Genomic DNA, 22,433 nt, shown 5'->3' on the forward strand with positions numbered 1-22,433 from the left:
GGGGTTGTTGTGGACAAAGTGCAGGACCCAGCACTTGGTCATCTTGTAATTCATGCCACTGGCCTCAGCCCAGCTATTCAGCGTGCCCAGATGCCTCTGTAGAGCCTTCCTACCCCCAGCTTGGTGTCATCTGCAAAATTACTGAGCATGCACCCAATGCCCTCATTCAGGTCATCAATAAAGATAAAGAACAGGATAGGCCCCAGTACTGACCCCTGGGGAACACCACTCATGACCAGTCAGCAGCTACATTTTACTCTATTCTCCACTACTCTCTGGGCCCACCATCCAGAAAGTTCTTTACCCAGCAATTTTTTCACTCTTATAATCTAGATCTACTTTAGATGTTCTATAGCTGCAATGATGCAGTATGACAGAGGCACGGGTAGACACAGAGATTACATACTCATCAGCACAGCATGCAGAATGCTCACCTTGTTGAGGACATCCCGCTGACACCCCAGGTAGAGATGAGGCAGAATCCTGGTTGGGCCAATGTTAGAGACTGGTAGACAGGGTTGAGAAATGCAAGTAGGGACAAGTGTGGATTTTCCTTCGCAGAGACCAGGGAAAGAGCTGGAGAATTCAGCAAATCCACCTGTGAGAGGCACAGTACATATATTATTTACATGCATCAGTGCCCATACTGATTCTCAAAAAGCAGTACTTTTTGTATGAGACAGAGAGGCACAAAGGGAAAGCAGCCTTAACAGAGGAACTTGTACAGCTGTATGCAAACCTCATCCATAGGTACCATGAGTACACACAACCATTCATTAGAATGCAAGGCCTGGCTTTGCATTCCCATGCTGGTTGGCAAATTTATTATATTATCTCTTAATTCATCAGATTTTTGATGCTTCTTCCCTCTTTAAAAGGTGTGTAGAATTGAGACTTTTTAAAGAAAACAAAACACAATACCTGGAACACAAAAAGCACGAGCACTTTCGCCTTTCTGCCCCAGCAAACTATTTTCTGAAGAACTGTTTCTCTCATATAAGGTCTATAATCGAGCTACACTTAGGAGGTATTGTGTTTACTTAATTGTTAATTGTAATGTGGTCATTAACATTTGCTTTTAGAGTCTGCATATTTATTTTCTATGCTGATTAAAAATTAATATACCCAACACACACTGCAAGGAACTTCATGCTTCAAAAGCGCACCAAGTCTTCTCCGTCTAATGAGTGGGAGTTGAAGCAGGAGGGGACTACAGGAGAAGATGATATCATCAGCCATGGACTTCCCTGGCAAATCATGAGTCTCTGTACACCCCTGACTGCTAGGTGGTTCTTCGTTCCCACTAGTTAAGGCATTAGGCCCTATCCATACTACAACTCCACGATATTTTCATTATTATTTCTCACCTCTACATTAAACCACCACATTAAACTAAACTGGAATGACTGATAATACATTTAAATCCTGTGATGGCTTTCAGGTGGCAGAATGGCACCATTGGTGTGAAACATGTTCAAACTAGAGGAGACCAAGGGGAGACCTTATGGCAGTCTGCAGCTTCCTCATGATGGGAGCAGATCTCTTTTCTATGATCCTCCTGAAAGCTATGCTAAGGCATATAGAAGAAAGAGAGTTGTTATGAGATAACCAGCATGGCTTCAACAAAGACAGGTCCTACCTGACCAACCCTGTTGCTTTCTATCACAGCATAACTATGTCAATGGACAAGGGATGAGCCACTTCAGTAAGGCTTTTGACATAGTCCCCAGTAAGATCTTGCTGTTCAGACTGGAAAGATATGGATTTGATGGGTAGACTGTTCAATAGCTGAGAAACTGGTTTCAAAACTTTACCTGCAGTGATGGTCAATGTTTCAGTGTCCAAATGGAAATGAGTGACAAGTGGCATTCCTCAGAGGTCAGTACTGGGACCAGTGCTCTTTAACACATACATCAACAACTTCAACAGTGGGATTGAGTGTACCCTCAGCAAGTCTGCAGGTGATATTAAGCTGTGTGGTATGGTTGACACACTCAAGGAATGAGTCGCCATTCAGAGACTTAAACTGCTTGAGCAGTGGAACCTGGAGAACCTCATGAGGTTCAACAAAGCCAAGTGCAAGGTCTTACACCTTGATCACAGCAGCCCCCGATATCAGTACAAGCTGGGGGATGTAGGGATGAAGCACAGCCCTGCTGAAAAGGACCTTGGAGGTACTGGTGGATGGGAAACTGGACATGAGCCAGCAATGTGTCTTTGCAGTGCAAAAAAACCAACCATATCCCAGGCTGCATCAAATGAAGTGCAGTCAGCAGGTTGATGGAGGAGATTCTCTACTAGTGAGAACTCATCTGAAGTACTGTGTCCAGATATAGAGTCCTCAGTACAGGAGAGATATGGATCTGTTACAGCGCACCCAGAGGAGGACCATAAAAATGATCCAAGGGATGGAACACCCCCCCTATGAGGACAGGCTGTGAGAGCTGGGGCTGTTCAGCCTGGAGAAGAGAAGGCTCCAGGAAGACTTGATATTGGCCTTTCAGTTTCTACAGAGGGGCTACAAGATCCTTCAAACTAATAGAGAGGAGATTTAGACTGGATATGAAGAAGTTGTTTCTTAAAATAAGGGTGTTGAAGCACTGGAACAGGTTGCTCAGAGAGGTGGTGGAAGCCCCATCCTTGGAGACGCTGAAGATCAGGCTGGACAAGGCTCTGAGAACCTGATGCAGCTGTAGAAGTTCATGTTCACTGCAGGGGAGTTGGACTAGATGACCTTGAAAGGTCCCTTCCAACTTTGAGATTCTATGACAATGACAGGTCCTAAGGGAACAGCATGGAGCTGTGTCAGGGGAGGGCCAGGTTTGGGATTAGGAAAAGGTTCTTCACCAGAAGGTGGTCAGGCCCTGGAACAGGCTCCCTAGGGCAGTGGTCACTGCTCCAAACTGAGGGAGTTCAAGAAGCATTTGGACAGTGCTCTCAGGCATAGGGTTTGAGATTTGGGTGGTAACATGTAAAGCCAGGAGTTGGAGTCCATGATCCTTGTTGGTCCCTCCCAGCTTGGCATGTTCTATGGTTCTGTGATTCTAAAAAGCAAGGCAGAGCCTACTGCAGACACAAATGTATAACATACAGCTGAAGTTGTGCATCTTTTTGTAGCTTTGCCAGGTCCCTGTTTCCTTCCTGTGGCAAAAACTGTATTATATATCTGTGCTACCAACTGGGCTTCAAACAGCCCTACTGACAGCTGAAGAACAAAACTAGAACGAGACTTCCAGCAAGCAACCTAAGCTCTGACTAAATATTTTCTCTCAAAAATGTGGCTGGCTTTTTACAAACTAGCTGAATCCAAAGTTCATTCCCATACATAATTAAATCTAAAGAACTGCACGCAGCTGTTCAGCTCAGTAGTTACAGGCTTTTTTTTTTTTTTTTTTTTTTGGCAGTTTTTACCACATAACAGCCAGTTGGTAAGGATCAGGCACAAATGCAAGTCGAAGTTCCCAGCTACTTTCTCTGATTAAAAGCATAAAGACAAGTGGAGCTCTAAGTGAAGGAAGAGTAATTAAGTGTAGAACAAGACACATTTTTATCATCAAGAAAAAGCAGTATTAACGTGCGGCAAATCCTAATCTGGCAAATGCTATGTTCTGTATTATTACAGTTTGAAGACATGAATTAGAATTATTCAGCAATATGATAAAGTACTGTTCTGTCAAAGCTTGTGTTACCGTTGTCTGATTATTTTTTTTTTCTACTCTTTGTATTTCAAATTCTGTTTTCAGTAAATGTAGGAAAAAAACAAGGTAACAGGTATGCGTGTAACAGCCCATTTAAACTGTTAAACAAAGAAACCAGCAAGCAGTTTTCAGAACAAAAGCTTTTTTTGGTAAAACAGCAGGCATTTGGGAGTACGCAGGATCTACCTGGGTCACATGAAGGAAAACACTGGAAAACCACATTGGAAAACCTGCTAAAAACAGTAATAGAAGTATTTGCTTATTTTTAAAAGCAAACACTAAGCTTCACAGAACTGCAAAGACTTAGAGAGACCTGCGTTTCTAACAGAGGGAGTTTTTTCTTCATTAGAGAGACAAACTGTTGCCAAGGCAGTACCAGAGGAGGTTTAAGAAGGAATAGAGACAAAATAAGTATAGTAATTCTTTTCTTCTTGCTCAGTATGTTCCTTAGATGAATCTCATGTGCGGAGCAAACACTGCTGTGCACAGGCTGCCATCAGCACAAGGCTGCATCTCAGGGGAGGTGTTCTGCAAAGTTGTTAGACGCTGTGTTGAGGGACGTGGTTTAGTGAGAACTATTGGTGATAGGTAGATGGCTGGACAGGATGATCTTGTAGGTCTTTTCCAACCTTAGTGATTCTGTGATTCTAAAGTCCCAGGGATGACTAATGCTGCTTTTTAGGAGCTGAACTGTGAGATGTTTTTTCATGCCAGAGAAGAGAGAGCCCCACACCCTACAGAGCAAAGAAAAGAACAGGCCTAGGATCTAGTTAGATAAAAGAAAGCTCAAAAGCACAGGTCCAAGTACAGCAATCTGAAGGTTCAAAGGCCAGTAAGCAAATGCAACAGCTGTACCATCCTGTGTTACATCTCCATCTTCCATTCCTGGCTGTGTAATCCATGAACTGTGATCTGATGTTACAAGCACTAGAATCTGTTAAAAAATACTCATGTATATGCTTTCTCCTCCCTGTCATTTTTAAATGTGTTTATTTCTTGCTGAAGTAGTTTCAGCCAGGTTAATGAGTTAAACGGGCTTACAGTAGAGTTTCACAATCCTGTGAGAGGTGGGCAGGAGAAACTCCCAGCTGGGAAATGGGTCAGACCACATGAGATATGGTTGGACTTTGGCATGGGCTGGGTACACTGGAAGATACCAGCCCAAGGCACTGCCTACCACAAATCATCATCGTAAACTGAAGCAAATATGCTAGGAACATTGTAAAAGCTTGGCTCTGACATTTTTAATTCTTGTTAGTAGGCTTCCTCCTTATTTCACAACCTGTCTGCTCAGGAGCACAGATACTACTTGTTTAATGTATTAAGCACGTGACAAAAAGTTCCCAAAACTTGCAAATTCTCCGATGTATAGCATAATAATTCCCCTCTGCTGCAGGGAGCAATCCTTGAATTTTTTGCTATTACATGTCTTTTAGATGAATTTTATGGAAGATATGGTGGCAGAGCCCAGCAATTCCTAGAGAGGCTTGGAAGGCAGAATCCTTTGAAGAAGGGAAAGAAATAAAATCAAGGCAAAAGAAAAAAATAAAAATAAAAAAAAATCAATCTTTGGTTTCATCTGCTCTTTATTTAACTCTTGGGAAAGTTGATGGCTGCTTTCTGGAGCTTTTCCAAAATGAGGTGACTCTTGTTGCTTATAAAGAAGCCACAGAAGCAAAGAAGAGATTTTACATTTGTGCTTTCTTGGTAAAGACAACATGGGCAAAGCTGTGTTTTTTTGCTTGTGTATGGGAACTGTTGAGTCATGGCCTGAATCACTGATTGAGTACCTGGGGAAAGGACTGGGTCAGCCCTGAGAGCAAAGGTGAAGGCGATTCAGCTGTGTGACCAGAAGGGGTGGAGCCTGGCTGCACCTCTCTTAGATCCCATTTAAGGACTGACTGACACAAGGGAAGGATATCTGGTTGGAGATCCCTCCCTTTTGGAGTTTTCCCCACAAGCCTAACCCTTTGCAGATGGGTGAGCATTCTTTCCCTTTTTGTCCCTTTTGCCATTTCACTCTTGTATCACCTTTCCACCACCCTAATCTTTCCAACCATAACAGCTTGTTTTAAGAATTTTCCCAAATACCTACAGGTTAGTCTCACTTCTGTATGGATACTGAAAAACAAACAAAAACAAACAAACAAAAAACAACCACAAAAGTTAGGCACTGCTGTGTTAAAAACAGAGACTGCAAGCTCAAAGCGATTTTAGATGCACCAACACTTCATCTGGGACACTGATCCCTAAAAAGCCACCCCTTTAAGACACGCTTTCCCAGTAACATGTTAGTCCAGTACCTTTACAACATCACCTACAACCACAACATTTTCATATCAGGTACCTGTGCCACTGTTACCTGACTATCCTTACTCTTGCTCCCAAGTGACCTCTCATTTCTTCTACATATGTTTTAACTTGCTATTGTAGATTAGCTCCCAATCTAAGCAGGTTCTGTGGTGCACTGACTTCAGAAAGTGAGTAATCAATGACTTGTTTCAAACATTAATCCATCTTCCATGTCATTTTCTATGTTTATTTCAGAAAAGGTTAGTAGATTTTCAACAACAGATTTATGATGCTCACAATAGGAAAGCCGCATTCCAGACCCTCCTTTGCCAAAAAATTGATTTAAAAATTAAAAAAATAATAATAAAAATCCCACAGACAAAATCTGTATCATGAGAACACACTCTTGTAGGCATCCTAATTAACTACTGATTGCTTCCACTGTAACACATCAGGGATCTGGAATAACAGCATTTACTGACTTTTCATGTCATAGTGAGACTAACTTACGTTTAAAAGAGTAGCTGACATCTCCATTTGCCTGCATCTCCTTCACTTTTAAATAGGCAGCTGCTTCTGTCATGACTGCCAATATGCAAGTCCTCATATTCTCTGGCTGGTAGCAAGTGGTGAGTGGAACTCTTAAGTCTGCTTAACATGTGCAACAGACTACCCAAGTCTCAGAGAAAAACCTTTAGGAACGATGATTTCCATCACTATGAGAACAAGTTTAAGTAACAGACAAAAGCGACTTTCAGGCTTTATCATCTGAAACATTTTCCAACATGAAGTAAGAAATGTCAAGGTAGCAGTGATAAATGGACTGTGACATTCAGCTGCTTATCCTCTACATCTCTGAGTCAAAAGTAAACTCATTTAGTTTTGCACTGATTTTAGATAATCCATCAGAAGACTGCAAAGTTCTGTAACTACCCAAAGCTGTCTCAACTCTTGCTTGGGTAGCTTGCTAAAGCTACCAGACTAGCAAAATGATGTCAGTTTTCAAAGAGCATCCTGTGGTCACAGCACATTTAGTGGAATGCAGTACCCTTCCTATCCTAGTACTGACTTTTTCTGTTCCCCTCTCAAGGCTGCAATTCAAACACGAGACCCTATGATAGCACACTAAAGTGCCAAGAGCTGTTAGTGGTTTTGCAACCTAAACCTTTATGAGAGTCCACCACCTCCTTGATGCAAAAGCCCACATTTCTTGCTTACAAGATTTCATATCTATTAACAGAAATTTGGCAAGATCTGGCATCTTACTCTATTGCTATGGCTCTGCAAAGTGCTGACTAGAGACTTCCTCTGATTAAAGGCACTGCAGTTTCCTAACCATATACATGTGTTACAATTTTCATCATCAAGGTATGATTGTTAAAGGAATCTCAATATCAGAAGCTTTGGCTCCCTTCTCAGCCAGGTCAGGAAAGAAAACAGGAACAAAACCAGAAGAGATGAAAAGATTTTAGCAGACTTCAACAATGTAAGTTACTCTTTCTCATACATTCAATGCATAAATCCTTGTATAAATAAATCTCCTAATTAGCATCACCAGCAGAAGGAAAAGGAGAGGAAAAGACAACGGGATCAGGTGGCAACACATGATGGCCAGAGAACTTTTGTTGATTTGGGAACTACTACCTTCCATTAACTGAATGGAACCCATCCAGATACTTAGAACTGTTTAGTTTAACTACCATTAGAGAAGAATTCTAAATGAATAAAGAGAAATAATCACAAGTATTTGTATCTGTTTTATTTTACATGGAAACAGATGAGGAGCACTCCACAAAGCTGCCAATTGCCACACTTTAGTAGCAAAGATAGTAGCTATGAAATCCAATAGGGATCGTTTGCAAATGAAAGGGTAGTTAACCCTCCGTTCCTTTTCATTTTTTCTTTTAAACACTTTTAATACAGAGTTGTGAAGAACAAATAATATTTCATGGTTTTATCCAATACTCAATAAAACCATTCAAGATAAATGCAAACATAATGAGATATGACACACAGGAAAAGGGAATATGCTTCTTTGGTTTATTACATTAAGCTGCTTTTTCACTGCCCTCATTTTCATTCCTCCCACACACTGGTTCCATCTCTTGGTGGAAGTGTGGCTTCACCTATCAAAATTTAACTGCTTCAGGACACATTCAACAAGAGATTCTGAATTCAAAAATAAGTAAACAAATAGATAAATAAACTTGGTGGTTTTTTTTTTTGTTTTTTTTTTTTTGTTGGTTTTTTTGTTTGTTTGTTTCTTTGTTTTGTTTTGTTTTCCTTAGGGAAATTCAAGTATTTGTGAAAGCTTTAGCGTATGGGAGGGGGCAGAATTGAGCTGGAATCCAGTCAGGAGTGGTGTCCTCCAGGGGTCAGTACTGGGGCTGCATCTATTTAACATCTTTATTAATGATCCTGACAAGGGGATTGAGTACAGACAACACCAAGTTGGGAGGGAGCATTGATCTGCCAGAAGGGAGAAAGGCAGTACAGAGGGACCTGGATAGACTTCATCAAAGGGCCAAGGCCAAATGTGAGAGTTTCAACAGGGCCAAGAGTTGGGTCCTGCATATTGCTCACAACAACCCCAGGCAACCCTACACGCTTGGGGAGGAGTGGCTGGAAAGCTGCCTGGTGGAAAGGGACCTTGGTGTGCTGATGGGCAGTTGGCTGAATATGAGCCAGCAGTGTGCCCAGGTGGCCAAGAAAGCCAATGGCATCCTGGCTTGTAACAGGAATGGTGTCGTGAGCAGGACTAGGGAAGTCATCCTGCTCCTGTACTTGGCATTGGTGAGGCCTCACCTTGAGTACTGTGTTCAGTTTTGGGCACCTTAATACAGAAGGGACATGGAGGTGCTGGAGCAAGTCCAAAGAAGGGCAACAAGGCTTGTGAAGGGAATATGCCCTACAAGGGATGACTGAAGGAACAGGGGCTGTTTAGTCTGGGGAAGAGGAGGCTGAGGGGAGACCTTATTGCTCCTTTCAAATACCTCAAAGGTGATTGCAGAAAGAGTGGGATTGGTCTCTTCTCACTGGTGACAGGATGAGGGGAAATGACCTCAAGTTGCACCAGAGGAGGTGTGGGTTGGATATCATCTACAGACAGGGTTGTTAAACACTGGAATAGGCTCCCCAGGGAGGTGGTTGAGTCACCATCCCTGAATGTGTTTAAAAACCACTTGGATGTGGCGCTCAGGGACATGATTTAGCAGAGGGTTGTTAGAGTTGGGGTAGTATGGTTAGGTTGTGGTTGGAGTTGACGATCCTTAAGGTCTTTTCCAACCTGAGCAATTCTATGATTCTACATACTAAAATTCTACATACTTCTACATACTAAAATTCAGTTTTTGAAATTCAAGCATTTTCATCATTCCCATCAACACACGTGCCATCCTCACACTAACACAAGTTGGCTTTATGACACTGCAACTGGTCCAATAAAATTTCATCTGCCATTATGCAGATCAGCTACGGCATCTACCCTGCACATCTACCCTCATCCACCAGACCAGTGCCCCCTTTACTCTCTTGCCCTACACTAAATAGGTTGCTGGAAAGAGAGAAAAATGCATATTGTCCTCCCACTAGCTTTCAAAGATCACCTCAAGCAGCTCACTAGTGCTTACACAACATACTATAGTAATCAGGCTGTTGGCCTCATGTAATAAATAGAAAATACTTCTGCCAAATATGCCTGTTACAGTAACACTCATCATGAGGGACAATCCACACATATTCTTTCCTTTGCATACATATAGAATATATCACAGATGATCTCTCATACATTCATCCCGTGCCTTAACCTACATGTTATTTCAATGATACAGAAAAATCAATCAGAAGATAATCCTAACATCCTGCCTTCAAAATTACTGTTTCAAGCACCAATCATGGCAGAGCTCCACTTTCAAGCAGAGTTCCACTTTCCATTGATTGAACGGGTTTTCCAATCAAGCAACTAGGAGGACTGCAGAGCTGTTATATAGTGGATCCTCATCTGGCTGTCATAGTTGGAGCTCCAAGACTCCTCTTGCATCACTGGAACCCACGTGGTACTGCTGCTTTGTTCTGCTGAAAATTCAGTGCAGCTTGACCTGAAGTTACTTTTTAGGGGGAGACACTAATTTGAGGCTGTCCACTGCAGCCTTGCTCATTTCCATAGGGCTTACAAGAACTTCCATTATTTTTCCAATTTAATTACTCCTTTTGTAAAGCCTTATTGAAGCTGACCAACAAGCTTAAAACATCTTTTGTTGGTGACAGCGGAAAGACAGACAACATGGCAGTGACTGTGAGGTTGGTATGAGTAAAACTTTGCGCCAAAAACAGCCTACAAAATGTTCTATACAACGTGCCAGTAGGTCCAGCTGTCCCTGCAGCACAGACAGATCTCATCTCTTGCTTCTGTTGTGGAGATTAAAAGCAAATGTCTGTTTTTACAGGTCACAGAGTCTGCAGAAAAAGCCTAATGACCATGCACACGGTAACAGAGAAAATATTGATGTTACTCTTAAATGCTATCCATATTAGGCACTTCTTTTTCATTCCCTTTTGGGTTCCAACAGTTCAAATTACACCAAAGAGAGACACTGGATTTCTTCAATGATCTCTTAGAAGCAGACTAGAAACCACCTCCCTCCTGTTCTCACAAGATCCTGTCTGCCAGTTCATCAGCGTTACCATTGTCAAGCTGTTATTTTGAAGTAGTAAAGTAGCAGGGAGTGGAAAAGGTTTAAAACCCAAGTGGTGAGTCAAAAACCAAAGATAACATGCACAAAGTAGGAGAGTTGCAAAAAAGAGATTTTAAAACCTTCTTATTTGGCAGAAGTTTCCACTACATTCTTTTAATCCAGAATCGACTTTTTCATTACAGGCAGTAATCTTAATTTTTATACAGTGATATACTAATAAATAAATTAGTAGTATCACAAAATTTGCAACTACCTCCACAACATAATTTAAATCAACTTTAAGTAAGCCTTTCCAAACTTCCGTGTACAACAAAGGTATGCAACGGAGTATACTCAGTGTTCAGCTGCCTTGTCCCCGACTCCTACCCCCGTAGCAATCTGGAAGTTGATTCTGTTCATACTGATCAGTGCCAGGAACATAACATGTATAATGTTACTGAAAACGATGCAGAAATCAAACACAAACAGAACTGTAGCAAAAACAGAAAGTGTACAAAACACAAATGTGTAAGAGCCTGTGATCCAATTAACATCAAAACTTAACACGTTCACAGTCGCGTTCCCATTGCACGTTAAAATATTTACCTAAAAGCCGCACTACAGATTTTTCCCCTGCCATAATGAGTAGAAGATGTAAGCTCTCTCACTCAGTTTTAGGAATCTCCAGTGTTTCCACGCTGTTTAAACGAGCTGCAGAGCTCTGCAGACCATCTCAATTCCTGCATTCCAGCTCAGCTGGCAGGGCTGCTTGCCATTTTCCATTACACAGGCTGGGGCTGCAGAGCCCTACCAGCAGCACGGCAATCACAATGGACAGTACTCCTCCACACCTCCCTTCCAGTTCCCTCTCATCAGTCGCGTGCACTTTGTTCAGTAGACTCAAGTTTCACCTTCAGAAAACTTATTATTATTATAGCAGTGTTTAGAAAGTGGTTCTGTTGCACTAAGTGTTTTACAAGCACAGTAGTGAAGGGAGTTCTTTGCCCCAAGTGTTTTTGCCTTTGGTAAGAGAAGGTTAATAGGTGGGTTAAGCAAACAAGGCTGAGGGTACAAGAACAGAGCCAGCTCCATCCTCCCACCCAGGTAGCATGTAGTAGCAGGAGAGTCACACTAACAGCATGCATGGGGAACAGACTGGACACTCACAGCTGACCCTTCTGCCTTTAAAAAAAAAATCCCAGTCATGATTGCAGTCAATTAAGTTTCACAAACACCCAGAGGTATCCCAAACAAAAGCCAACTTAACAAGTTATTCTTGGGTTTGAGAAATGTTATGAGAGTTTCATGCTAGTCAAACTTTGCTCTCTTACAAGATAGCAAAAGAATACACATATGAAAGTAATAAACCCTACTCCCATTTTTCAAGTGCTTAAAACAATCACAGCACTAAGCTAACACTCAAAGCTTCATTTTAAGTACACAAGGGTTGAGAGAATATTAGCAGAGAAGCAGCTGTAGCCAAGGGTACTAATTTTTCTATATTCATAGAGGGAATACTGCATCAGGTCTGCAAGATTTCTGCCTTTTTCATTAGACTTGCTTCTAATGGCATTAACAGAATACAAGGAAACCTGACAGCCCTTCTTCCTCTGAAGGTCAGCAGGATATTTAACTGCTTGTGCTATTATTATTCCAACGTGCAAATAACTTGAATATGTTAATAACCCCTATATGGGAATGTGCTCTTCTCTTTGAGGAATGCTCCAAAGACTTGCTCACAACTTGAGCCACAACCAAAGATTATTATAAACTCCAATTCCAAATGTTCGAAATGTACCAGTTGCAGAAACGGCAACTAACTCATGCCATCTTTTAGTTCACACAAGGTACCCTCCTCCCTGGCATGTGGGGCTGCAGAAGGAGGGAGAAAAGCTCAGCTTTTCAACTCTGCTCGCTTCAAGAGATGGAAATGACTAACCCTGCATATTAAAGAACATCCTTAAGATTTCCTTCTCCTCTGCCACAAGACAGTTTTTCTAGAGAGAAAGCAGGGAGAAAACACTGTGCTCTTTTCCACTTAGCTCTGTTTTAGGTAAGTAGAGAAAATACTATGGTAAACATGCATTAATGTCAGTATTGCCAGAGTATTAGGACTCCTTTATATCAACTTATGATTTCAAATATTTTTAAGAAAAATGCCAGCATAAACAGAACTGTAGAAGAGCTCTTTGTTTCCTTCTCTGGGTCCTGCATGCAAGTCTACCACTTTGTGCACATAGTGTTAGTGAGGGACAGGCCATGGGGAAACAGTGATTTAGGGTTTCAACTAAAACACTGCTTACAACAGTCCCTGGCTAATCTCTTACTATTTTGTTTCCAGGACCTTTGCCCAGTCTCACTGAACTCATTCTGTTTGTGTTTTCATACTCACACATTTATGATTCCATTCATTGACCGCTGTATGTCACCAGCATTCACTGCTGAATGCAAAATTAATAATTAATGCCTTTCTGCTTATCACAGCAGCTTTGTGCTCTGTAAAAGCTTATCAGAGAGGTCTTGTGAAAGCAAAATTCATCAAATCATTTAATTGCTCACAGATTTCAAAAGCATAACTGTAGCAGAGATTAGTAGACAACTCACCTCTTGAGTTTCTACTGCCATTCAACACAAATTTTTTATGGGGTGATGACACCCACACCCACACCCAACAGAGGATTTGGAGTGGTGGTGTACAGCTCTCTGACTCTGCGAGTCACATAAGGCCTTCACACTGCCCACCTAGAAAACCTGCTATTCTTTGCTACTGATTTTTACAGCTACAAAAATAACTCACGTAGTAAGCAGTAAAGTCTGCAGAAGTCCATGGACTCCTTTTCAGGACATCTCCCATCTGACTTGGGTGTGAGACCAACTGTCCCTTCCCAGCAGTCTGATTCATCCATTTGAAGCATGGAAACTTCATCTCTGATCACAAATTAAGTTTTCTACAGACAGTATTTAGGTATACACAATCCTGATTACATCTGCACATCAGGTCTATACTACTTAATGAGGCATGAATCTAGTGAAATGCAATCACATACATAACTATATCACAGGTAGATCCAGAAGCTCACAAAGGGCTTCGAAGCCTATTTAACTCCCTTTTCACACACACCTTATGATCTGGTGCCTTACTTAGACAAAATTTATGTATGGGCTGTTCTTCGTGGTACTGAATACTGGGGTACAGCAAGTCTAAGTGGCAAATCAATGACAAAAGAAAAAAAAAAAGAAAGAAAATATGCTTTTCATAGTTTGCTGGCAAAATATGCTGTTCGTGCAGCAGGACTCTTAAAAAATTCAGTGAAACTCTTTCGGTGATACTACATTACCTTTAATGGTTATCTAGTCCCTTTTAGACATGTACCATTGCTCCACATCCACCATGTACATTAATCATTGCTTTAAGTTTTAGTTCAGAGTAAGCAGAGTGCTTTTGTGTTAGGCTATCATAATATTTAATCTTAGGTTGGCAATACAGAAAGGTAAGAACTTCTGCTTCATTGTTGGGTTATTTTTTTGGAAGGGAGAGTGGAAGGGGGGAAGCTAAGAAGGTCAGAAGTCCTATTTAGAGTAAGTTTTTTTACACACAAACATACACGCCCTTAAATATCTCCACTTCGCTCTCATCAAAGGCAACATCTGAAAGGTATCTGTCATTAAGATATTTGTATTTGCACAAGTAGGAACAAACAAGGATAAGAGAAGGGAAGAGCAAATGTTTTAGGAAGCAGAATGTGAATGCTTTCCACTGGCCAAGTGGAAAAGGATTTAAATAAGACTTCTGCTGTTTCCCACCTTAATAATGCTAATTCATCAAGGGAGTCAGTAATCCCCCTCAGCTGTTTCTGCAGAGCAAGCAGAAACATCACAAAAATACTGTAACTAGGAACAGGACTCCATAAAACTAAATCCAGTTCTTAAATACTGTTAAGATTGCCACATCTCCATGTTTAGGACTTATTTAACCCAGCAGAGTAGATGCAGCGATGCGAGTAGGTTAAGCTTTCAGTACGCACATTTCAATATTTTGTGTACAGCTGAAAAGTAAGAATCAAAACAAATATTCTAATTCCTGAGAACATTCCTCACCAGATTATTTTTATGAGGTTAGATGAGAAGCTTAAACTAATTGGTAGGGGTTCCCCTGAGGTCTTTACATCAGTTACTTCAATGGAAAACTACCTTCAGGGTTGAACATAACTTCACACAAAACCTAAATAGATAATAATAATAAAAAAAACTTACTGCATGCCCAGTAATGGGGGGAGGAGGCAGGAAGGAATGGAGGAATTTCAGAAATTTATTAATTGCTGCTTATTCAACAACAAAAAATATTTTCCTACGACATAATATTTATTTATGGTCACTTTTAAATAAACCTAATCAAGTGGCTTAGGGAAAACTAAAGTACAAAGGGTTTTTTTCTCTTTTTACACAGTACACAGACCCCTTCTCTCATTATAAGCAATAAATGTTTATAAGCACTGGTCATCAGGTCACTGAAACAACACGTTTTATTTAGTCTTCTATCCACATACCAAGAAACTCAAAGGAGTACTGTACAACCTAGAATCTAGCACTTCCTCCTTCACCCCATACACCAAAAGGTCTCTTCTGTTTGTTTTAAGTAGCTGGTTTTTTAATTGTTATCAAAGGAAAGAAGGAAAAAAGAAGAAAAAAAAAAAAAAAAAGACACTGAAAGCTACTTTATTACCCAAGGATTAAAGCCAGAACAAAAACACTGTAGAAGAAAAACTATTGTCACTTCACCCTGTTGTGTTACATTAGTTATTTTACTACGGAGACATCTTAACTGGTTTTATTTCCTGGAACAAGCATTCAGCTGTTATAAATCAGTAGTAAACGCTGTCTTTACATTTTTCTTTTTTAGCTCTCCTCTATCATCAGCTCATCAGAGTTTCAGCGATCTGCTGTTTCTGCATTTATAAACATCCCCTTCACCATCTCTTTAACCAGAAAGAAAACTCAGATCTAATCCTTGTAAAGAGACAATTTGTCTCAAATACATGCCTCATGTATTTCAAATAAAAATAAGGAGACCATATAGACCAATAAGGAGACATAATAGACCTCTTCCCTCCCTCTAACACCCAAACAAACCTTTACCAGCTGTACGTGGCTAAATTCACCTCTGCTAGCTAATGGAAACTATGATCTTGTATGTGGCTTAAGTTACATTTTCAGTTTGAACAGATAATTACCACGAACTAAATATAAGGAAAAAAAGCTCCTATAGTATTACTTTGAGATGCACGACTGGTGCTTGCCCAGACTATGCACTAGGGAGCTGCAACACACTCCTTTTCTGGTACTATCCCTTTCTACAGAAGTCACTGCGTGAGAATGGAAACACTCTGACCATCTTCATTGGATCCAGCAGGGGATGACCAAACTAGTGTTTCATGACACTAATCTACAGAGGTACAGAAGAAGAAGAAAGGCAAGTTTTAGGATGATCTGCTCTGCTTTAGGGCATAATCCTTATTGATTAGAGCTGATTTTTTTCCACTAGTCCATAAGATTGTGTATATAACAATACATAACAATAGATTTTATTTATTTATTTTCTTTTTCCCTCCTTATTCAAGAGCTTTTTTTCTCATGGTAATCATACCTGAAAGCAGATATACAGAGATGAAATTCTTCTCCAGTTTGCCCAGGAGCACAGTAAGAAAGCAGTCAGGTGATAGAGAGGTCACATCTTTAGAGCTTTGGTCGTATACTACCACTTCCTGCTTGCAATCAATTTCAATCTGAAAAATACATAATTGAGGATAAGACAGGGAGGAGGAAGATGATTTAAAAAAAGCACATTATCATCTTCATGAAGTCAAGCTAAGTCCTATATGTTTGCTATGCAGCAATTCAGATACATGGGTTTCATACATGGCTGGATGCACACCAATTTGTATTATTAGCAAGTTATTTCTTATTCCTGATCAAGTGTACTTCCTTTGAGAGTTTTTGTATTGATTATTTGCTCTAAGCTGAAGCATACAGTCCAAATTTCAACCATTAGATGACTTTATATCACCTGTAAATGCTTTACCTTCAGCTAGGTTTATTTTTTTTCAAACAACAACAAATGAGTTTTTTTTTTAAGAAGATCTAATCTCATTTTCTGCTTCAGTATTTTTCATTTATAAATACAAATGAGACCTTAAACTGCCGAAGGCCACACACATTTCATCTATCAATAAGAGTTCATGTATAAAACACACTTAAAGTAAGAAAAAGGCTTCAGCTTTTAATACGTGAAAGCAAGAACACAGTACCATAGATTATTTCTGTCATCCAAAATATTTGAAACAAGTACCAATGGATTAAAGACATTAAAAAAGAAAACACTAGATAGGTATTATGTTTAAACAGCTTAGTTATTTTCTTTTCACTCATAACTATTTAAAAACCCATCAAACTATTCACATTGAAAGCACTTTAAACAGGAAGCAAGAGCCAGGATTGACGGAGCTACAGTTTCTTTCTGAACTGTATGACCTCCTGCTAGCAATCCGCACCACCACGGGCCCCAAAGAATCCTTCAAGGTTTAGAATGTGAATGTTTGCTGCATTCACTGCATACATTTCAGGGACTGTGATCTACACGATTTACAAGAACCCTGAAAATATTTTTTCTCATTAATTTTAAGATTCCTACATGTCAATTTGTCATTTAGAGGAGAGCACTGCTACTAAGTATACCAGAGACAAACTTAGTGTTAGCTGACAGTATGTCAAATCTAGCAAAGTCTTTATAAAACTCAACCTCCCCAGTTTTTTCTTTATTATTATTATTTTTTCAAACTAAAATGCCTAAGGTGAAATAAGTTGCTCTCTGGGCACGTTTTTAAACAAATAGAAAGAATAACAGGAAAATGCCCCCTACCTTGTGTTTTGCTGAATGCTGAATGAGCTCTGTAATCAAAACTTTGTCCTGCTGCAGCCTCCGCTTCATAAGCTTTGAGCAGTTGATATTGATGGCATCCAAGATGTGGGACGTATTGTATTCCACAAAGGGGCGGCTGTCAATCAGCAGCAATTTTTCAGTACCACTCTCCAGCAAAGCCACCAACTTCTCAGCGACAATGAGTTGAGTGCTGATCATCTCATCGGCCATGACAACAATGAGGCCTCTTTCACCACCTCCCTCTCTAATTTGCTGCGATGATGTAATGGCTGTGTACTCAAAGGCTTAGCCACAGCATTGTGCTAGAAGTGTATGAGGTCATGCTGGTAGTGACTGGCAAAAGAAAAGTTAAACCCATTTTCAGAAAGAGCTCTTCAGCTGAATGTCTCCTCCTGCTTCCAGTTGATGTGCCTTTACAAAGGGCTCATTCCACAGAGCAACCCTTCACATCTGATTCATCAGGAGATGACTGGAGTAGCCATTGCACAATTCACACAAAAGATGCTTTCTGGCTGCCGCTGCATTACATCATTCTTTACCTTTGCTCCCAACCATCGTCTTTACACTGGACTGAGAGCCTGCAAGAAGGGGAAGATAAAAAAACAAACCAACACAAACCAGATGAGGCTATGAAGCGTGCAGAACAAAATGTTCACCGTTGAGGCTAACTGCACAGCAGTCTGTACCACATAATACACTCCTGAAAAGTTCCCGTCCGCTGAATATTCCAAACATCTGAGAGTGAGAATTTGCAACTACAGTGTTTGAATCTATTCCAACAATCTTGCCTGCACAATTATATTATATTTCAGACAACAAACCCTGCCTTAATTGCAGACTTCTGTTGCCACTAGCTCTCCCTCTTCATCAGACTTGTTAGAATGTAATTAAGAGTCACTACCCTAAATCTGTTATTCCTTTCAATAGCAGAATGGATTAGATGCACTTCAGCACTTCACCATTTAAATAAGAAGTTATTAAAAACTTATGATACATTTTTAAAATGTAATGCTTTGGAAAGCATTTTGCAAACCAGCAGTGCAAATATGAAAACTGAGTACAAAGGAAAGGACAAGCTTACATCCACATTTCTCTTCTGAGAACATAGTTGAAGAGAAACCAGAAAAGTAAGACGCTACCTCAGGACACACGTACTTTATTTGAATTAATCTCCAAACTTGAAACAGAGGCCTTTTAAACACACTGCTGCAAGGTATGGTACTGAAGACTGTCTCTGGCTCTTATGGAGCCCATGGGATCATTACGTGAAGTGCATTTTTCACACATACCAATAATAACTGAAGCAAACTATAGTTTTGTGAAATTAGATCCTGACCACTTCAACCAAAATGGCATCAGCTGAACAGCAGTAAATAGACTACCTGAGTCATTTCATCATCTAATAGTAGTAGACTTCTGCTGTACAGTCTCCCAAGATATACTTAGATGGGAAAGGTCTCTGTAGATATACACCCAAGGAACAGCCATCACAGTGGCTTACCTTCCAGTTCAGTGTGTTTTGTGCTGAAACTATAGAACCTATAGAAAGCAGATGTCACCCAGCTTTCCTCCCAGTTCAACAGCGCTTGGTTTCTCAGTGCAATTATGCATGTTTACATATGGCCATCTATATAAAGCTACAAACTGCAGCTCCAGAGCACAAGCCTCACATTCAGCTGCCTCAGCTCCAACAAAAGGAGACAGACAGGTGTGCTGGCTTTTTCAGCTGAGGTGGTGGTACTCGCATGTTGGAGCCTTTACACCAAAGTACTAGCCTAGTAAGAACTCTTCACCTCATTAGTATGGCAGCTTGGTTTGGAATCTGGGCTCAAGCCAGAACCGGCTAAAGCCAAGAAACTACGTTTTCTCAACTTTGTGTGTTTCACACCGTAACATTCCCCTGTTAGGAAGTGATTTTAGGTCAGCAAAGCTATGCAACACCTCTTGCACAAGAAAGTAGATACTCCAGCAACTCGTATGTCAAAAGCAGCCCATGCTATCCAGCCTGAGACCCAAGCAGTCTTTCTATCTGTGCCTTCTGCTGGCTGGAACAAAGCAAAGTAACTCAACGAAGTTGAATCACAAAGATAAAAATCTGATTCACTGACCCTCTTCAGGCAGTGACACATTTGCAAACTGTAGCACATCAGGAAGTGACATTTTCCTGGATTCCTAACGCACATCCAAGTACATAATGAAGATTTTTTTAAAACAAATTTTATATATGCAGAATCTTACATTCTCACGGTAACAGGCTCAGTTGAAAACTTTTGCACTTTATTTGTACTTCTGGCTTATCATTTCACTTCAAAATGATTTCTTTCATTTCAATTTTTACTAGAAGTCCTGTTATGGCAAAAGACAATTGTGTTTAGCAGGTAGAAACTTAAAATCAGAAGACATTTTATCTTTCAGAGATTATATATAAACCTACATGTATGAATTCCCAAATGAATTAAGTTTATAAAAAGTAAAATACTCCACCTTTCACAATAAACAAATTTTGAACAGGAAAATTACAACAAACTTAATTCCATGTTGCAACAAGCACAGAGTTTTATGTACCCATATAAGAAAAACATGAGGTTTCACATACACAACCATGAGGTTGACAGAATGTGATAATCTAAATGCTATGACTACTACTATATAGTATCACTAATGATTTTAAGCTTGTTCCAGTAAATGGGAGCACATAGCAAGGGAAAGTATATTGCTTTCACCTACAAAATATATTGGAAAATTTACTATCCCAAGCCTTAATTAAGCCTATTAATACCCCCTATCTTTACAACTTGATTGGAAAGCGTGCTTCTCCTCAAAGAGCAGCCATTATTTACTAGCCTCAGGCTCTCTGTAAACAGGCTGAAAGGTATCAAAAGACTGTGCTATTATGCAGAGGGAAAAAAAAAGAAGCTTCATAGTTGAATTTTTATTTTAAGGAAAGAAAAAACATTCTGCATTTTTTTGTTTCTCTTAACGTGTCCTGTCATGAGTTGTGAATCTCTCTTATTTTTTTTACCCTGGGGGAGATGTTTATTGCATCAGAAGCTGCCAGATACTAAACCCACTGAAATTAATGAAAACTTTTCCACTGGCTATAGTGGGAATTGGCTGTAGCTCTTCTGTGAGCTAGACAGTTTGTTCATGAACTAGACAGTTTGTTTTGATGGGTAAAATGCTGACTTAAAGTGACAAAAGGAAAATAAAGTAGCTGAGGCTCTAGATACCACAGAATATCAAAATGGAGGCTATTAGAAATATGTAATCTGTAATTTGCAACTTTCAGCTTGGGTATATTCTTTATCTCCTAAGCACTTTTTGCTAGCTGTCACACCCTTCCCTCTCAGATGATAATTTCAGTTTGTTTCAGAAATCCCTCAAAAGAACTCAAGTCCAGATGGAGGCCAGTGATGAGTGGCACCCAGGGGGTGTGCCCTGGGATGGGTGCTCTTCTCTTCAACATTTATATCACAGACAGTGACCGAGTACACCCTCAGCTGCACCCTCAGATTTGCTGATGACACTAAGCTGAATGGTGCAATTGATACAACAGAAGGAAGGGAATCTATCCAGAGGGACATGGACAGGCTGGAGAAGTGGGCCCATGTGAACCTAAGGGGGTTCAACAAGGCCAAGGGCAAGATACTGCATTTGAGTTAGGGCAATCCCATGTTAAGTATATACACTGGTAGAACTCATTAAGAGCAGCCCTGCCAAGAAGGACTTGTGTATTCTGATGGATGACGCAAGTCTGATGCAAGTCAATAGTGTACAATCTGAGCTTGAAAGGAGAACTGCATCCTGGGCTGCATCAGAAGAGGGGTGGCCAGAAGGGCAAGGGAGGTGAATGTACACCTCTGCTCTGCCCCACCTGCATTACTGCATCCAAGTCTGGGGCTCCCAGAACTAGAATTATGTAGAGCTGCTGGAGCATGTCCAGAGTAGGGTGACAAAGATAATCAGAGGACTGGAGCACCTCTTCTACAAAGAAAAGTTGAGGGAGCTGGCCTTGTTCAGCCTGGAGAAGGTTCCCCCAAGATCTCACTATGTCCCTCCAGTACTTAAAGGGAGCATAACAGGAAGGAGACCAACTTTTGACGATAGTAATATGACAAGGGGCAATGGTTTTAAAGTAAAACAGGAGAGGTTTAGGTTAGATGTTAAGAGGAAATTTTCCTCAGCAGGGTGATGAGACCCTGAAACAGAATGCCCAGAGAAGATGTGGATGCCCCATCTCTGGAGCTGTTCAAGGCCAGGTTGGATAAGGCCTTGGGCAACCTGAGTGGATTTCCTGGGTGGAAATCCTGCCCATGGCAGGAAGGTTAGAACTAGATGATCATTACGGTCCCTCCTGACCTACACCTCTATCACTTTATCATAATATGGTTACTAGGTGAAAGAACACCTTTCTTAATGAAAGTGGACTATCAGTTAAAAGTCTTCTTGAATAACACTATTACTTTAACATTTAGCAGTGTATTAACACAGTGGAAAGCTTCTCTGCCCATGGCTTGAAAGTAATAAACTTAACAGTAATGGCATCTCAAATTACTGTGGCTGATAAAAATGTTTTTCCTCTCCTGCTCAATGGAGCTGATCCTGTCAAAACAGTATTTCAGTTATAGGTTTTTGCTCTCTCAATTTCTGGGACTATCAGACTTTTGGACTCCTCTTTGGGACCTATCTAAACAAGAGAAACTGGCAGTCTCCTGTTTTAGGTAAACACTAGAGATCTCCTCCCTTTCCTGGCAAGTGCTTTTATCATCCAGCTGTTAAGAGGTGTTGAAATATCTGCTTCATTTCAATCACTGTTTGTAAAAAGGTCAAATT

General features: G+C 40.5%; 1 protein-coding gene across 2 annotated transcripts in view; it reads right to left on the reverse strand.

Annotated features, from left to right (window-relative positions):
- Nucleotides 1-22,433, reverse strand: part of DUSP16 (dual specificity phosphatase 16) — a 69,043-nt gene that overhangs the window by 13,229 nt on the left and 33,381 nt on the right. For both annotated transcript variants that reach the window (XM_072357337.1, XM_072357328.1), the window contains 3 exons: nucleotides 17,580-18,178; nucleotides 16,308-16,446; nucleotides 435-598 (listed from right to left, as the gene is read on the reverse strand). In XM_072357337.1, coding sequence (XP_072213438.1) covers nucleotides 435-598; nucleotides 16,308-16,446; nucleotides 17,580-17,810 — 534 coding nt within the window. In that variant the 5' untranslated portion in view covers nucleotides 17,811-18,178. The remainder of the gene's footprint in view (nucleotides 1-434; nucleotides 599-16,307; nucleotides 16,447-17,579; nucleotides 18,179-22,433) is intronic.

The sequence above is a fragment of the Excalfactoria chinensis genome, chromosome 1 (genome assembly GCF_039878825.1).
Source record: "Excalfactoria chinensis isolate bCotChi1 chromosome 1, bCotChi1.hap2, whole genome shotgun sequence".
Classification (NCBI taxonomy): Eukaryota; Metazoa; Chordata; class Aves; order Galliformes; family Phasianidae; genus Excalfactoria; species Excalfactoria chinensis.